Here is a 15951-nt window from a genome sequence, read left to right on the forward strand (position 1 = left end):
AGTAAAAATACTTTTTAGGAGTTAATTTGTTTTGTTATATGAATATTTTGATCAAGGTCAATGCGGATTTTGTAGTTTATTACAGTAATTTGTTATTACATCTCATAGTTAGATTCCTAACCTAGAGGTGATGTGGGTTTTGTTTATTTAACTGTGCAGATAGGAAAGTAAAGATCATCGTCTGGGCTCCCTTCCCACTGAAGGCTGGACCAGGTGAGATTTTGAGGTTGCTTTCGAGCCCCTCCAGGATCACAGCACAGAACTGCCCCAGTTTTGTCTTGGAGAAGGAAAGGGGGGATCCTGGGAAACCCAGAGTTGAAGTTACTCTGTTAATCACTCGATGAATCACTGCTAACATTTTATTTTAATAATGAGGGATATTTGGGAAGACTAGTCCTGCTTAAACAAATATTTCCTGCCAGCAGCTCAGCGTGGAAGACACAGTGCTGGGAAGTGTTGTGCAGCTCCCAGTTACGTCTGAGGGGCTTTGTTTGATTTAGGGATTTGTACAAGATTTTTCTTTTTACTTGGGACTTTTTGCTGTACAGTGGAGACTTCACACTCCTGGGTTTTTCCTCCTGTTGAAAGGAGCAGGCTGCTCTGAGGCACAGGATGTTGCTTCTGGTAGAAGTTTCTTCTCCCATTGCATTGGACTCCATGTGTTTAATTGCTTCGTTAAGTCTGGAAATTTAGCACAAGTCCTTAGATGGATTTTGACTTTGTGAATTTTATTAGCATCATTAGCAGTCAGGTCATAAACCAATGTACCTGAGTGGGGTGCTGTGTGTCAGCAGAGCAAGCGAAGTGATTTTGTTGTGGTCTCCCCCAGCTGATGGGAGAAGCTGATGTTCTTTAGCTCCATTGTTCTGCTGGGAAGTGGGCAGGAAATGTGCCGTGCTCTGAGTCAGGCTCGGTGTTTCTCCCCCGTTCCCGGAGTTCACGGTGGGTGCAGGAAATGTCTCCGGGGTTCTCAGACACGCCGGCTCTCCTGGCCCTCCGTGCCCTGCCTGGCCCACAGACCCTTCCCTCTGCTCCCCCCGTGTCACACACAGCCCTGGGATAACAAGTTGGCCTCTTTGGAGCCAGCCTCTTGTGAATTCCCACCACCAAGGAGCTGCAGAAATTTAAATGCGATCCAAAACTCAGCTCGTTGGGAGTTGGAGGTGTCGTTTCCCTTCCGTTTCGGATAGTGATATCTGAGAAATTCTTTTATTCACATTTAAAAAATACATTATGGCTCTTTCTTAAAGAGAGTCAGGACATTATTTGTTAGAAGCAAATAACTGACTTCCCCACTTAATATTGGTCACATTCCTTGGATTTTTTCTTTTTACCTGAGTTTATGTGTTTTAAGTACATTCAACTGAGCAAGTATTTGCAGAAGCAAATATGCAGAAGTGTCTGTGCTCTGGTGGATAAAAGATGCTGTAGGAAGAAAAGATCATTATGTTTAATACTTCTTCATCCTGAGGGAGTTGTCTCAGGAGTGGGGAAGCTCCATTTACTCTTTGGGCAAGGATAAGGGGTGCAGGGTTCTGTCTGACTCTGCTCCAGCACGTGATGCTGAGTAAAGCACTCAGGGCTTCACTTCTCCACTCATGGAATGGGCTTGAGACCTTCATTATTGCAGGGTGTGCAATACTCTGCTCTTCCTTAGCTCAGGAGTGCCATGCAGAGGAGTCAGCTCTTAATTGGTGGTGATGCAGCTCCCCAAACAATGGGACATTGATCCTCCTTTGCATCTCTGGCCCTGCCGTAGTGTATAATGACCATAATGAGAGTAAACAACAGGCACAGTCTGCATGGAGGGAACAGTGATGCTGAAAGAATTCGTGTCCTGGTTTAACTTCCAGGAGACCACCTGAACACCTATTTAATATTTCATTATTCACATGTGCATTCTTCCTCTTGCTTTTTCATATGGCACTGCTTTTTCTGCTCATTAATATCATTAAATATCTATAATGTGTGTAGTGACTGCTTTTCATTTACATTTGGATTTCATGCCCATACACTCAGCAAGAGTAATCCACAGTGTTGTGATAGCTATGACACATTCAGTAAATGAAGAGCAGTGAATTCTCTGCCTAAATTTAAAGTAAATGCTCATTCTTATTTTGATCCCCAGTCTATAAACCATTTTGTTGTTGCAAGGCTCTCAAGAAGCTGCTGCATTCTACTTCAGGTGGTAAGTGAACTACTTTGCCTATGTGTGCTCTTAAAATAATCATGTGCCATTAAAATGCTAAACAAAACTAGTTTACTTTAATTGTGTGTATGAAACTTTCTTTCATAAGTCTTCAAACAAATAAGTCACTGAAGTTTTTTTTTTTTTTTTTTAATTTTTTTTTTTTTTTTTTTTTTGTGGGTACAGCTGAATTGGAAGTTAAGTTATCCTCACACAAAGGAAATTACCTTCCTCCCTGCTCTGCTTATGAGCTGATGTATCCCTGGAGATCTTCCAGAGTGCTCTGGGCTGGAGTCTGCTATGGGCTCTGAGCAAACTCAGACACCGAGAATGTCTGGGGGCACTGACAGATGACAGAAACACTGTTTCTCTTGGGTTGTATAGGAGATATTTTGTACAGATTTTCCCTTCCTCCTTTTCCCTCGGACTTCAGGAGGAATACGACTGTTCTTCAGGGACCTAGGGGTTGCATGTGACAGGGAAATTGGGGTTGCAGTTCATTGGCCTAATGCAAATTAGAAATTAAGCTGATACCCACTACTCCTCTCTGCCAGCCAAGCCAAAACTTCTTCGTTGTTTGGTTAGTTAAAGTTTTGGGGGTTTTTTTGTTGTTTGTTAAGTTTAAATTTTGAAAACTGCAGTTCACTTCTTTATGAAAGAAGTCTGGGAAACTGAAATGAAATCCCTGAGGCTGCTGTTGCTGTCTCAGAGGCAGCCTGGACTCAGAGCCATGAATTCTGTGTGTGAACAAGTCAGGGCATCCTCGGACCTGTCCAGATCAGGGTTTTGGGGATGACTGGACCCCACTGACAGAGCACAGAAACTTCCACCTTCAAAGTAAGGAATTCAAGTTCCTTGCTATAAATTCTGAGGGCTCTGGGTTTAGGAAGTTTTAAGGGCATGGTGACAGCAGTGGGTGACACCCAGATCAGCCCTGGGTGCTGAGTTCTCTGCCTAAGCCCAGCAGTGCCTCAGACTGGGTATTTTACCACAGTTTGGCAAGTATTTAATTATATTTAATTCCATGGGTTAGGTTTGTGTTCAGTGCTCGGCAGGAGGAGTTAACACCCCAAAAATCACTGCTACATTTCTCTGCAATTGCTCTTTCCTGAAAGATCCAGCAGAACTCCGTGACTGAGCTCATCCAGCTGCCTTTTGGAGGGAGCAGCCAGCCTGGGATGTGTTATTTTAGAGACAGAGATTTAATGCTGTCAGCTTTCCTCCTGAGCAGTTCATAATCCCCCATTTGTGAGTGGCAGATTCTGCTGTACACAGAACATTTGTGGCAGGGTGTGGCTTTCAAAAAGAGAAAAATGTAGTAGAGAAAGAAGAAAACAAAGCAGTGTTGGATTAATTGGAAAGGTCCAGCCCAGTCACATCCCCCCCCAGGTGGGTTGTTCATTTTCTTGCCTGCTGCTCTGTAGCATCTGAAGTTAAATCCTTTAAAAATGTTAAGTGAGAGAGACAGAGCCAAGCTGGCGAAACTGGAACACAACTCCCAACCATTTATTTATGCTTTTATATAGGGCTGCTTTCTCTTGTCATATATATAGTTTATAGTCCCTCATTAACCTCTCCTGCTTCATGGTCACCTGTGGGAGTGTTTCTGAAGGTACCTGTCTGATTAAAAATAAAAATCCCCGAGTGTTCCCACCTCACATTCCCTCAGAGCTTGAGGAGATCCCCAGCAGCCGCCTCTGCCGCATCCCCAGAGCTCTGAGCGTGAGTCACCTGGCTCCAAAATCAAACCTTCCCCTTTCAGATCATCTAAATTTGGGTGAGCTTTTAAAACAGTTTTCTTTAAACTTTCATTTCCATCAGTGCCTTTTTTTTTTCCCATTGGGAATGACAAAAGTAAATTGGATAGGCCGTTTTAAAGATATTTCTAGTGATAAAAGCATAATTGTGAAAGACTCTCTTCAGAGCTTTCATCCCAGTTATTATGACACAGAATTGCAGAGAGACACATGAATATTTGGGTTCTAGTCTACAGCAAATCTTTAACCAAACCTCAGTATTTTCAGCCTTTCCCATCACTGTGTTCTGGATGTTCTCAGCTCCTTTTGAGAATTGAATCAGCTGCACAGCACGAGTCTCTGCTCATCTGGAAAACAGTTAGTCCCTGTATTTTTATTTTTTCATGTACCCAAATATGAAAAAGAAGCTGATTCTGGCTGAGAGGAGGAGGGCAGAAGAGCACTGAAGGCTTTTCCGTGGTGCTGTGGGGTGCGGTGCCGCTGGAGCGATGTCCCCCTCCCGGGCCAGGGAGCCCCCGCTGTCCAGCTGGGATCTGCCTCCTTGACCTGAACTTGTCGCTGCCCTCCCGAGTGCTCATTCCTGCACTGCCTGAAAGCTGGCGCCGAATTCCTCACGTGTGGCCTCAAAACCAGGCCTGGACTTCAGGGAAGAGCGAGCCTTGGGTTTCCTCCTGGAAGGGCCTTTCTCGGCTGGCACACAGCGTGGGTTTACTTCTCGATGGGAATAGAATTGTGTAGAATTCTATTCTACACAAGCCGTGCTTGTGTAGAATTCTGGTGTTTTCCATGGCTGTGGAAATGTGTGAAACCCTAAAATCGGGGAGGATGGTTGGTGCTGGGGAAGGGATCCTGTCCCGGTGCAGCTGCTGAATTGGAACAGTTTCTGCCTCTTGTTACTGGAGGTACAAGACAGGATAATCCAGGGAAGCTTTCCAGCTCCTGCTGAAGCTCCTGCTCCGGGGGAACGGGGCTCATCCACAGCCAAGCCTGTGTCTGGTCATAAGACACCACAAAGATAAATTTGCACAGAAGTCTGGGAAAAATGACAACTGAGGACACAACACAGAGTTATTGTGCAGATGTTGTTTTGCAGCTCATCCCACTCGGATGAGGTTTCTCTGTTACCTGCCAGCCTGGGAGAAGCAGCAGCCATGCATTCAGTTCTTGGCCACCATTCTGGGTCTCTGAAATGTTTTCTGTCACTTCCTTCAGAGTCATTTTTGTGCCATCAAGGGAAGGAGCTTAGGTGCAGGATTCTGGACAATTCACTTCTGACCTTTTGAAACAGTAAAGGTGGAGTGAAATCTTCTATGTGTTATATATACATATATATATATATGTATATGTAAGTTGTATAGTTGTATTTTCTTCCATGGCTTAAAGTGTTAATTCTGCCCATTGAAATGTAATTTTATGGAGCAATATGAGCCGGAGGCAGAATCTTCGCTGCCATCAGGACCCAAATGGTAAATAGGGCCTTTCTCTAATTTGTGGGATGTGCTATAACTCAGTTTGAATGTTGAAAGGAAATGGGCCTCCAGGGGAGTCTGGAGCTCTGTTCATTCAACTTCTAATTAAAGTTTTCCCCTCTCAAATTTCACTTTATTTTCCGGGGCTTTTGCTCCATGATGATTATTAACATGTGTCCCATGGCTAGGAAATCATTATCCCCTTTCCCGGCGCAGCTTTCCCGATCCCTCCTGCAGCAGATGAGCGCTCGGGGCCGCTGCTCGGGGCAGGGCGGAGCGGCCGGGGCAGCTGCGAATCCTTCCAGGACACTTTGATCAGATGCTGCTGTCTGCGGACAGGATCCAGTCCAGGATTTCTTCCAGCCTATGCTTCACGTTTCAGGAGCCCAGGCCAACTCTGGCTTCCTATTCCTACTCCAGCAGCCTTATCTTTTTGGGGGCAGGAGTTGTTAGCACAGTTTATCTTGCTCGCTTGGAGTCCTCCCTCGGCTGAGACATGCACTCCGGTGCCGCCTGCCTTTTTTCCCCCCTCTCTCTCTCTTTTATGTTTTCTTCTTGTTGTTTTTCTTTTTAAATGTGTCAAGTGAAGAGTTCCTCTTCCCCCCTCTCCCTTTCCCCTCCAAAGAACCACCCTCCAGTTCATTAAAACGCTGGGAACTCTTTTGCTCCTGCACCAGAGGGGAGAGCGAACCTGTGCCTGCATGCGCGCGCGTGTGTAAAATAGACCCAAAAAATGTCCATGAACAGCAGGAAAAGTTCTGGGAGACCGTCCTACTACTACCGACTGCTCCGGAGGTCGCGACTGCAGAGACAGCGAAGCAGATCCCGCAGCCGGAACAGGCTTAGCAGGGGTAATTGCGAGCTCTTTCCTTGCCGCGCTCAGCCCGCTGCCCTAGGTAGGTGAGGATGAGGAGGGGCTCTGCACCAGGTCAGTGTGCGAGGGACTGGGGCCAGCCTGGCTGCTCTGACCCCCGTGTGGTGCCGCTAAGCCCGGCTTTGCAGCTAACTCTGCGGTTTGTGCCATGGAGGGAATGAGATGCTGCTTCCCCCAGGTGTTTGGAGGCCTCAGTGATGCTTGCAGAGCTTTGGAGAGCCGTGCTTTGGAGGTGATGTCTCTGCAGAGGTGTATGGCTGGAACTTCTTGTTCTTCTCGAGCCGAGTGTCACCAGGGGGTTGAGATGACAAAGCTGAGAGCAGTTTAGGGGTAGGATTTTCCAAAGAGCCTGAAGATTGTGCTCCTGAGGCATTGCAGAAACCTGTGGGACATGAAGCCCCAAATCACTTTGCACTTTTAAAAATCCTCTTCTAAAAGGATTTGTTATTTGTCCTCATCAGCAGGAGGGAGGTCCACTGAGGGATGTTTCTGTAGGGCACAGGCAGCCCATTCCTTCTACTGGAGGCAGCAACTGACCCAGTTGCATTTTTAAAACAAGCTGTTCTGCCTTTCTCTTTCTTCTACTGTGAAATAACTGTTTATTGGTTCTTTTCCCTGTCGTTAAAGCAGCCAAAAAGTGGGAGTATGTGAGTGTTTTCCTATTGAATTTTTTCAGAAAGGAGGGGAGAGGGTTGTGTTTGCCCTGCAGTCTGGCAGCCCTCGTGTATTTATCATGCTGTGAGCCTAATCAGAGCCATTAACTGAAAAGATTTCCCTTTTTCTTGTTATTGTGTGAATAAAAAGCACAACTGCAACTTTACATCAGGTGTCTGTGCAAATCCAGGCTTGGACTTGTCTCAATGCAGTTAATTCTGATTTATGAAGCAGATTTTAAACTTTACTCTAGCAGTGCAAGATTTAGCTCAGTGCAATGTCCTCTTTCCTCTTTTCCTGGCACTCAGGACGATTTTAAGGATTTTGAATCATTGCTGAGAAAACAATAGGAAGCTAAATCAGTCCCTGAGCTTCAGTTTTTCCTTCAGACAGTGGTTTTCTTTGCATGATTTTTTTTTGTTGTTTTGCCTGTCAGGGAGGAGTGTTTGTAAACTCCCAAACATGTCCCAGTTCCCTTTCCCTCTTTATTTGTGTGCTGTGCAAAACCAAAATATTTTACTGTCATTTCAGTTACTGTGACAAACTAAATGTGTTCAGTTTCGTTTAGGTAACCCAAAGTGAACTCAATGGCATCATTTTTCAGGAACACAAGGAATATCCAGGCAGATTTGATGGAAATGGGAATCAGCCCGAAAGTTTGTAAGAAATTGGATTTGAACCAGCTGAAATCTTGTTGCTGTTGATCTCTCCTGGAGTATTTTGTGTTGTCTGTGGGATCCTTGCCTCTCAGCAGTGGCTGATCTCCTCTTATCGGTACATCTGAAAGGGATTTACAAAGCTGGATGAGCATTTTCTCTTTATTTTTGATCTGTTTTTGTTGTACACTGGTGGTGTCACACAGCCTGGCCACACAGCAGGTCAGAGGGGGCTTGTCCAGGCTGGGCAGGGTGATGGAAGTGCTGGAATAATGCAGCAGGAATACTTTCCTTAACAGTTTTGATGAACTGTAGGGGTCTGGGGGCTGTGGAAAAGGCAGAAATCAGAAGGAGGTTCTGGATTTTGGGGTTGATGTAATGTTGAATTCAAACCCTGCAAGTCTGGAGGAAGGAGGGAGCTGAGGCCCCCTCCCCAAAGGCTGATCCACAGTGGAGTTTCTGTCTCTGGGATTCTCAGAGATCAGGGATCCTTGGGGGGAGGTTGCCATAAATTCAGGCAGATTGAAGTTACTTCACAGGAATTAGCAATGTCTGCTTTGCCACGTGTGTGTCCCATACATCCTCTTGGCAGTTTTTGCACTCTGCAGTCTCTGGACCCTTTGTCAAGATCCCCCCAGGGCTCAGGTGAGCCTGTGGCTCTGCTGGAGGGGCTGTGATACCTGGAAGTTGATCTTTTCCAGGGGATGTCACTTCAGCAGAAGCTTTTGGACAGGGAACCTGCTGGGGATCAGGCAATCCTTACACATTTACTGGGGAGGAGGAGATCTCTGCTGGCACAGGATCCCTGTCCCTGTGTGGGACCATTCCCTGGGCTCCATCCATCCCAGATGATGAATGCCTGGGCTGGAGCTGAGGCTGGAGCACCAGGAATCTGAGGTGCTGCCTTTGCTGTGAGTCAGAGCCCTCTTCCAGCCCCCCCTGCTTTCTATCCATCAGGCTCTGGGCACACAAAAGTCGTGTTTGAAAACATGTATTTATCTACTGCCACAGCCCACTCTCCCCCCAGTGGCAATGCCACCACCCACACCTGACACTGCTAATGCTGCCAGCCCTTGGTGGGGATGGAGGGACAGAGCCCATCCTGCCCCAGGAACAGCAGGAAAAGTCAGGCTGGGGTTGCACAGCTCTGGGAGGGCTGAGACCCAGTTTGGGAAATGGGTTTTGCTTCCTGAGGCACAGAGAGAGCCACTCCCTCAGGAAAGAGCTGCTGTGGTGCTTCCAGATGGGCAAAGTGAGCAGAGTTTGCATTTTCTGTGCAAGGATCTGAGGGAGGGAGGGGAGAGCTTTGTGTTGGGACTCCAGATGGAGCCAGCCTGCTTCAGTGTGCAGAAAAATGTCCAGGACTTGGAGCTGTTGGCAGTGACAGCAGCTTGTTCAATGGTTCATGTGATGGCACCCTCTGTTCTGGAGCTCTCTGGTCAGCCCTGGTGCCTTCAACACATCCATCACATGTCAGTGTGTTTGTCACTGTGCCCCTTTGGGAGGCCCAGGCTGGAATGTCTGACCAGTGGCACTGGTGGGGAGGGCAAAGCCAAGCAGGAGGGGAAGGCTGCTCTGAGGAGGCTGATGAGATCCTGCCTCCAGCGCATTGAAACCGTGCCTGTTTGGGAGTGGGTAAAGCAGACAGGCTTCACTGCACTGGAAATCTCTGCTGGAAGGAGGACAGTGCCTGAGACCCCCAGCTCTGCTCTCCACAGAGAGTCAGCACATGCTGCAGGTAAACATTAGGTAGATAAAAAAATCTACCTGCAGAACCCCTGGACCATCTGTTCAGCTCAGAGATGTGTGGGACTGTGGGAGGAATCATGGCAGTAATTATAATTACTCCCAGATGACCCATCTGATGTAGTGGAAGGTACTTGGGAGGCGGAGAGGGGAGAAGGAGAATTTTCAGTGACAGCAGCACCTGCTTGTGGCTGCACTTGGGTCCGTGGCTTTCTTCAGGATCCCTCCCTGCTTCTCCTTACTCATGGACACAATGAAGGAATGGGGGTCAGTGGGAAGTGTTCTGAAAATTCCCTTTGCTGACAGAAACCGCTCACGGTGCTCCATTCCCAGTCCCGTCTCTGAGCCAAATGCAGCTTTGGCTTCAGGGCTTTCTTGTGTAAAACTCAGCAGGCAATCAGCTGGCATCAAAGCCCTGAGAATCTGAGAACACTGGAGTTCCTGATCTTGAAGGTTTAGTGTTCCTGATCCTTCTGCCTCTGTCAGCCTCAGACATAAATGCCTTGCTCTGTGTTCTGTTTATCACAGATGCTTTTCAAGGTGTTTTATGAAAAGGATTTTTATTAAACAGACTTTCTTCTTCGTTTCCTTTGATGGCTGCTGTGAAGAGAAAACTGACTGATCTTCAGCAAAACCCAGAATTTCAGTGCACTGAACACTGAGCTGGGAGGCCAGGGTCAGGCTGGGTTTTTTTCTCAGCACAGGCTATTCAGATGCACATCTGTTGAAAACAGCTGGAATTTAGTCTTTGTCTCTCTGTTTGATGAAATCAAAACCTTTTAAGTGATAAATGGGAGATCAGCTTATACCCAAATAATCAATACCTTGGAGGTTGGGGCACTCGCTTGGGACAAGGGAAGCAGTGACTGGAAAATTGTCCCAGCATGTCCCAGAGTGACATAACAACTAAGGAGGTTTTATTATATTTAAAGCCAACTGAAATTGCACTCACCTCTCACTAATCTTTCCTAGCTGAAAATCTGTTCTGCAGCACGTTAACAAAAAGTGGTATTGGACAAGGAATGCCAGGTGGAATTTCTCCCTTTCCACCTCTGCAGGGCTTTGTTTTTCATTTAAGGGCTGGGAGCAGGCAAGTGAGGAGCCCAGTAATAAATATTAGCAATAGGCTCATTTTTTTTTTTTTTTCCAAGGGTGGTGTCTTTTAAATGCCAGGAAAAGGAGACCTTCCTGCTTTGCACTTTTTAATGATCATTGCTTTGTTTTTCAAGTCTCTTTTGTGGCATTTTCTGTTTCACCACAGAAGTCTTGCAGTCTTTCATTGAAATTTTAACAGCATGGCTGACAGATGCCCATAGAAAAGATATGCAAAATGTTTAAAGCTGTGCTGTTTATAGGAAATATTCACTGGCAGCTGTGCTATTTTTAGCACCAGTGCTCCAGCTGAGACTTTGCTGTGTTTGTTCAATGCTTCATTGTCTAGTAAAAATCGAGACTAAATTTAATGACTTGGGAAGTGGTGTGTGATGGAGGAATTCTGGAATTGTTTTGATATTAAACAATGCTTAAATCTCAGAATCCCTTTAATAAGCAAAAATTTAGAGTGAATTTATTGCAGGCAAATTTATTGGACTGGCCCTTCAGCAGGAAGGGAGGCAGCAGTGCCTCGACTCCCTTTGCTCCTGCAGCAAACCCTGACCTGCCCCACCTCCTCCAGAAATGCAGGAACATCCACACTCAGTGAGTGTTCCCTGTGAGGAATTCCTGCGAGATCAAAAATGAATCAAGTTGTAAAAGTTCCTCTGGGAAACCGCAGTGGGAATCTCTGAGGAGCACTGTCACTTTTTGCTCATCTCTTCCTTTATCTCTGTTTCCAGCCCCCTCCTCCTGGTAGTCCCATCCTTTTCCCCTGGCTGTGTTCCTGAGAGGGGCTGACTGCTCTGAAAGGAATTAAGTAGCAGATTTGCTCTCGAGTAATGCAGAATGAGTTTTTATCTACAAGCTGTGGGTACTAAATGAGAAAGAGGTTAAAAACCCTGGTCTGAGTCCAAACTAGAATTGCTTCCAAAAACACGCTTCGAGGGGTTTCAGCAGACTTTTCATGATCACTCATGTATTAGAGTAAGTTTGTCTCCTTACAGCTGTGGCAGTCCAAACAATTTAGACACAGAGCTGCCTTTTAAAGCTTTTAAACCTGTATTTCCCTTGAAGGTCTTCTAGTGTGCCACTAATCCCCTAAGTTATTGCACTGAAGGCACTCTCTAATCCTTTAATTCACTCTGCTCTCAGTAAAGATGGGAACGAGCAGGGTCAGGGAACGTTCTCATTTGGGCTTTATCAGTTTTGCTTTTTTCAGCTTAGACACTACTGAGGGTAGTTTGCTTCCCTTTGCAGCACTCCAGAGAATATTTGAGAGTCAGTCACTAATTGTTTGTGTGTTTGTGTATGTGCTTGTGAAAGAAGGTGCACAGAACTCCCGACTCCTGTCACTGCTTTGTGCAGCCTCAGGGTCAGGCTTTTACACTGAGTTCCCTCAGGTCCCTTTGGAATCAGAGGATGGAAAAATGGATGGCTTTTTGAGAACTGTGAACCATTCCCCATCTAGAGCTGGTGAGGGTCAAGGAGCAGTGTCAGCCACAGGTAATTTCTGGAAGCTTTTTGCCCCCAGACCTACACAAAAGAAAGATTCTGACTAATGTTTCTTTGGTGCTGAAGGTAAAGCTTTGAGGTGATGAGCAATGCCAGACAAGTGTTGTGGTTTTACTAATAAGCATAAACTCTAAAAAGACTTGTTAGAGCAACACATGGCCTGAATTTTTCAGGTTTGTGCTGCCCATTGGATTTTTCCTTGCATGAGGGGCATGTTTTTATTATAGGTCTGGCTTGGAGAGCCAGGCTGGGACCACGAGCAGCTCCCAGAGGCTCATTAGGAATCCCAGGCTCTCACACTGCTCCAGAAGTTCATCTTAAGTTGAGCATTGAAGCATTCAATTGGAGGAAAAACATGCCCTGCAATTGTCTTGGAGAACACTGACAGGAATAAAGACAACCAAAGCTTTGCTTCGTTAACATTTGCACTGAAAGAGGAATCCTCAGATGCTGAGCACTTCATGTTTCCTTTTGAAGGAACCGATTTATGTGAAGTGCAAGTTTCTTTTGTACCTTACATGTTCATATTTTTGGTTTCTTACAGCATTTCTGCATCACTGATTTTCTTTTAGAGTCAGAGATCAAGCCTGGGCTTGTTCTGAAGTACCCAAATGTGCTAATAGGGGGACTGGTGTAAAATTTGGCATCTGGAGTTAAATTACAGGATGCTTCTTAAGCTTCTTGGTTTCTATAGGAACAAGTAATAGTCATCCTTCATGATTAAGCAGTGTCCATGGTAACCAAACGAGCAAGTTTTAAATGAAAGATATTTTCCCTTTACATTTTTAGCAGTCAAAGGTTACCAATTATTACCTTTATACCCTTAGACAGGAACACATTTTGATGGGGCTGGTGTGTTTGAAGTGAGAACATTTGGTGTTCATTTACATAACTCTGCTTCTAGGATCAGCTAAAAGTCGGGTGAACAGCAAAATAAAATTTCAGAGAGTGGGGTGGGGTGCATTAACCTCCCCAGGAGGGTGGATGTTGGTCACTAAATTGCTGGATTGTTCTGCAGGGTTGCAGTGTTGCTGTTCAAGTGCCCATTTGCTCCTCAGAGTGACTGCAGGGCAGTTCTGGAGGGAGAAATTCCAACACAGATCTGGCATATTTTTTAGGATGGAAAATGCAAATGTCAGTGTTGGTGTAGGTAAGAACATTCTCCTGCTCCCTCCTGTTTCAAAAATAGGTTGGGAAGTGAAAACACGACTGGTTTTTAATGTTTCTTGTCTCTCCTTGGCACTGGTGTTGTTTGCTTGAAAACTGCAGAGTGAGTGTGCAGCTGCCACCTGCGAGTGTTTGCAGAGCAGGTTTGTGGGAGAGGAGCAGAAATACCCACCCACCCCCAGAGGAAATAAAAGGATCAGTCACAATAAATTAGGATTTACATTCCACAATTTCTAATAGTGAAACAATTGCTAAGAGAGTCTGAGCAGGCAGAGCAGAGATGGATGGGGAACAGCAGTGAGCAGGGATGGGTTCTCAGCAGTGCTTTGGGCACGGGGGGCATTGCCCAGGTGTGCAGAGCTGCTGTGCCTGACACAGCTGTGCACACACTCACATCCACACACAGCAAAGGCACATCTGTGGAAAGAATACCACTCATTTTATAGGCACTGTCTTCTGTTAATGCCTGTTGAAGTGCAGGAGACTTGTTTCTGTTTGCTGCATTAATGTTTGGAAAACCAGAAAATCCCTCTCAGCTATCCCTATCCCTGTCCCTGATCCTAACCCTCCCTGCCTTGAACTGGAGGAAGAGCAGTGGTTCCAGACTTTGCTGTCACTGCTGCTTTCAGTTGCTTCCTCATGACAGATACTGTATTTTGGGGGGTACAAAAATCACTGCCATCCGTTACTTAAAATCCAGTTTTCTTTTGCGTTTGCAGTGAAACTGTCTCCTAAATAGCCAGTGTTAAATCCCAACCTCCTGCTTTTCTGAGCAGAGTTAAAGTTCCTTGGCTGTTGAGACAAGCTGAGGTGGGTGAGCAGGCTCTGGACATTGAGACTCTGAGGCTGCTCTGAGAGCCACATGCACCACGTGAAATTCAAATCTTAATGTTTGGTCTATTATGCAGATGGATGGGAACAGAGATACGTGTGTGACCCCATTTATCTCTCTAATGAAGTGCCATCAATAGAACATCTGTTTCTTTGCTGTAGAAGATGAAACCTCTGATGAATCATGCTTATAAATTAAGTATTTATTTATTTAATTTGCATTTCACCAGTACAGACCTGTTCCAGCAGCCACCGTGCACGGCTGGAAAAATGGCCTGGGAATTAACTGTGTGAAGTTTCCATTTCTCCTGAGGGTGCTTCATGTGAAGGGAGCTGTTCTGGCCTGCTCAGCTCAGCTGTCCAGGTCACTCCTGGGGGAAGTCCCCAACCAACCCTCAGAGGCAGGGGACAGAGCCAGCCCTGTCCTGGTGTGCCCAGGTGACACCTGCAGAGACAGGGACAGGAATTGCAGAGTATGGAAGTTTCTCCTTGCCCTCAGATTGCCTCTGTGGATAAAGTGCTGCAAGAAAGCTCGTGGTGACAGAGCAGAATCTTTGCAGGAAGGTTCAGCATGATGGATGAGCCTAATTTAAATCTCCCCAGAGCTGACTCCTTGTTCTCCACACTCCGTGTTGCTTGTCTTTATCATCACATGGGAGGATGCTGGTGTTCCACTTCACTTTATCATCCTTTCCACTTTAACCAGGGTATTGGCAGTCACCACAATCTGGCCCCCAACCAGGATAGAATTTCAGCTTTTTCTGATGTATTTTTTAAGTCTGAGCTTGATTTCAATTTCACCCTGGAGAGAAGGCTCCTAATGATATGCCGTTAGCAGAGGAGGAATTTGTTCTGTGGATATCATAGCAGAGGAAGATAAATATCATACATATTTTATTTTAGAGACTAATAATGAAAGAATAAAAATACCAGATATATATACACATATCTAGTTAAAAGATACCAGACAGTAAAATGGAGTTTGTACTGCAGGCTGCTCAATCAGCATGATTTACTGTTTATCTTTAGAAAGTTATTATAATATTATAATATAATATTATATTATAATGTTATATTATAATATTTAGAATATTCTGTCCCTGGCACCAGGTCTGGGGACCTGCAGCTTGCCTCGTGCAGACTGATCTGATCTGGTCTCCAGGCTTGTAGCACTCAGAAGCTGCTGTATTTTCAGCTCTCTCACAGTGAGAATTACCTCAGCTTTCCTTTCCCATTAGTGTCGTTCTCTTCTTTCCCTTTTGCCCTCGCAGAGGGATTTTCCCTTGACAAATAGGTTTAATCTGTCTCCTCAGGTAAAGGATGTGTTCCACCTGGATTTCTGGGGGGCAGGACTTGCCCTGGGTGCCTGTCAGAGTGCCCGGCTGTGCTGGGGTGGCTCCAGAGCAGGGAAAGTGCTGGGAAAGCTCAGGGAAAGCGCAGGGAAAGCTCTCTTAACTGCACTGACCATCAGGTGACCCAGCAGCCGAAGCACAGCTGGAGAATTCCCAGCTACAGCTGGGCCGGGGCTGGAGCGCTTGGGCAGCCAAGGGCCACCAGCTCCATCTAGTGAGGCACCTGTCACACACATCCCGCTGCTGCAGGGGCTCATCCCGGCCCTGGGGCATGGAAATCCCACCCGAGCTCTCCAGCAGAGAAGGGGATGAGGCAGCAGGCAGCCAGAGCCCGCAGAAAGTCAAGAGGAGTCTTTTTTTCATCAAAAAGCACCGTGGCAGCTGCTGGGAGAAGAGTTCTCTTACTGGGTAATAGAGAAAATAGAGGAATAGATACATATCAAGTACTCAGAAAAATAGCAGGGCTTTTTTCAGTACTAGATACAAGAGCCATTAATAGCACTGGCTCAGGAGCAGGATGAGGAATATTAAATCCATGATATCCAGGAACCTGACACAGAGATGAGGGGAGATCCATTAAAGTGCACAGCGTGCCGTGGCAAAGGTCAGTGTCACTCCAAATCATTATTTAACAAAGAAAAAGCTCTTCT

The 15951-nt window shown here is 45.9% G+C and overlaps 1 protein-coding gene across 5 annotated transcripts in view; it reads left to right on the forward strand.

The window, feature by feature from the left end:
* The window catches only part of LOC121362488 (DAB2 interacting protein), a 150799-nt gene that overhangs the window by 18823 nt on the left and 116025 nt on the right, over positions 1-15951 (forward strand). For 2 of the 5 annotated variants that reach the window (XM_041484044.1, XM_041484043.1), the window contains exon 1: positions 5898-6310. The exons of 1 other annotated variant lie outside the window; for it this stretch is intronic. In XM_041484044.1, the coding sequence (XP_041339978.1) occupies positions 6148-6310 (163 nt within the window). In that variant the 5' untranslated portion in view covers positions 5898-6147. Of the gene's footprint in view, positions 1-5897; positions 6311-15951 lie in introns of those variants that run through there. 2 more of the 5 variants (XM_041484040.1, XM_041484041.1) reach the window with 2 other exon arrangements.

Source organism: Pyrgilauda ruficollis, unplaced genomic scaffold (assembly GCF_017590135.1).
Source record: "Pyrgilauda ruficollis isolate IOZ18807 unplaced genomic scaffold, ASM1759013v1 scaffold62, whole genome shotgun sequence".
Lineage (NCBI taxonomy): Eukaryota > Metazoa > Chordata > Aves > Passeriformes > Passeridae > Pyrgilauda > Pyrgilauda ruficollis.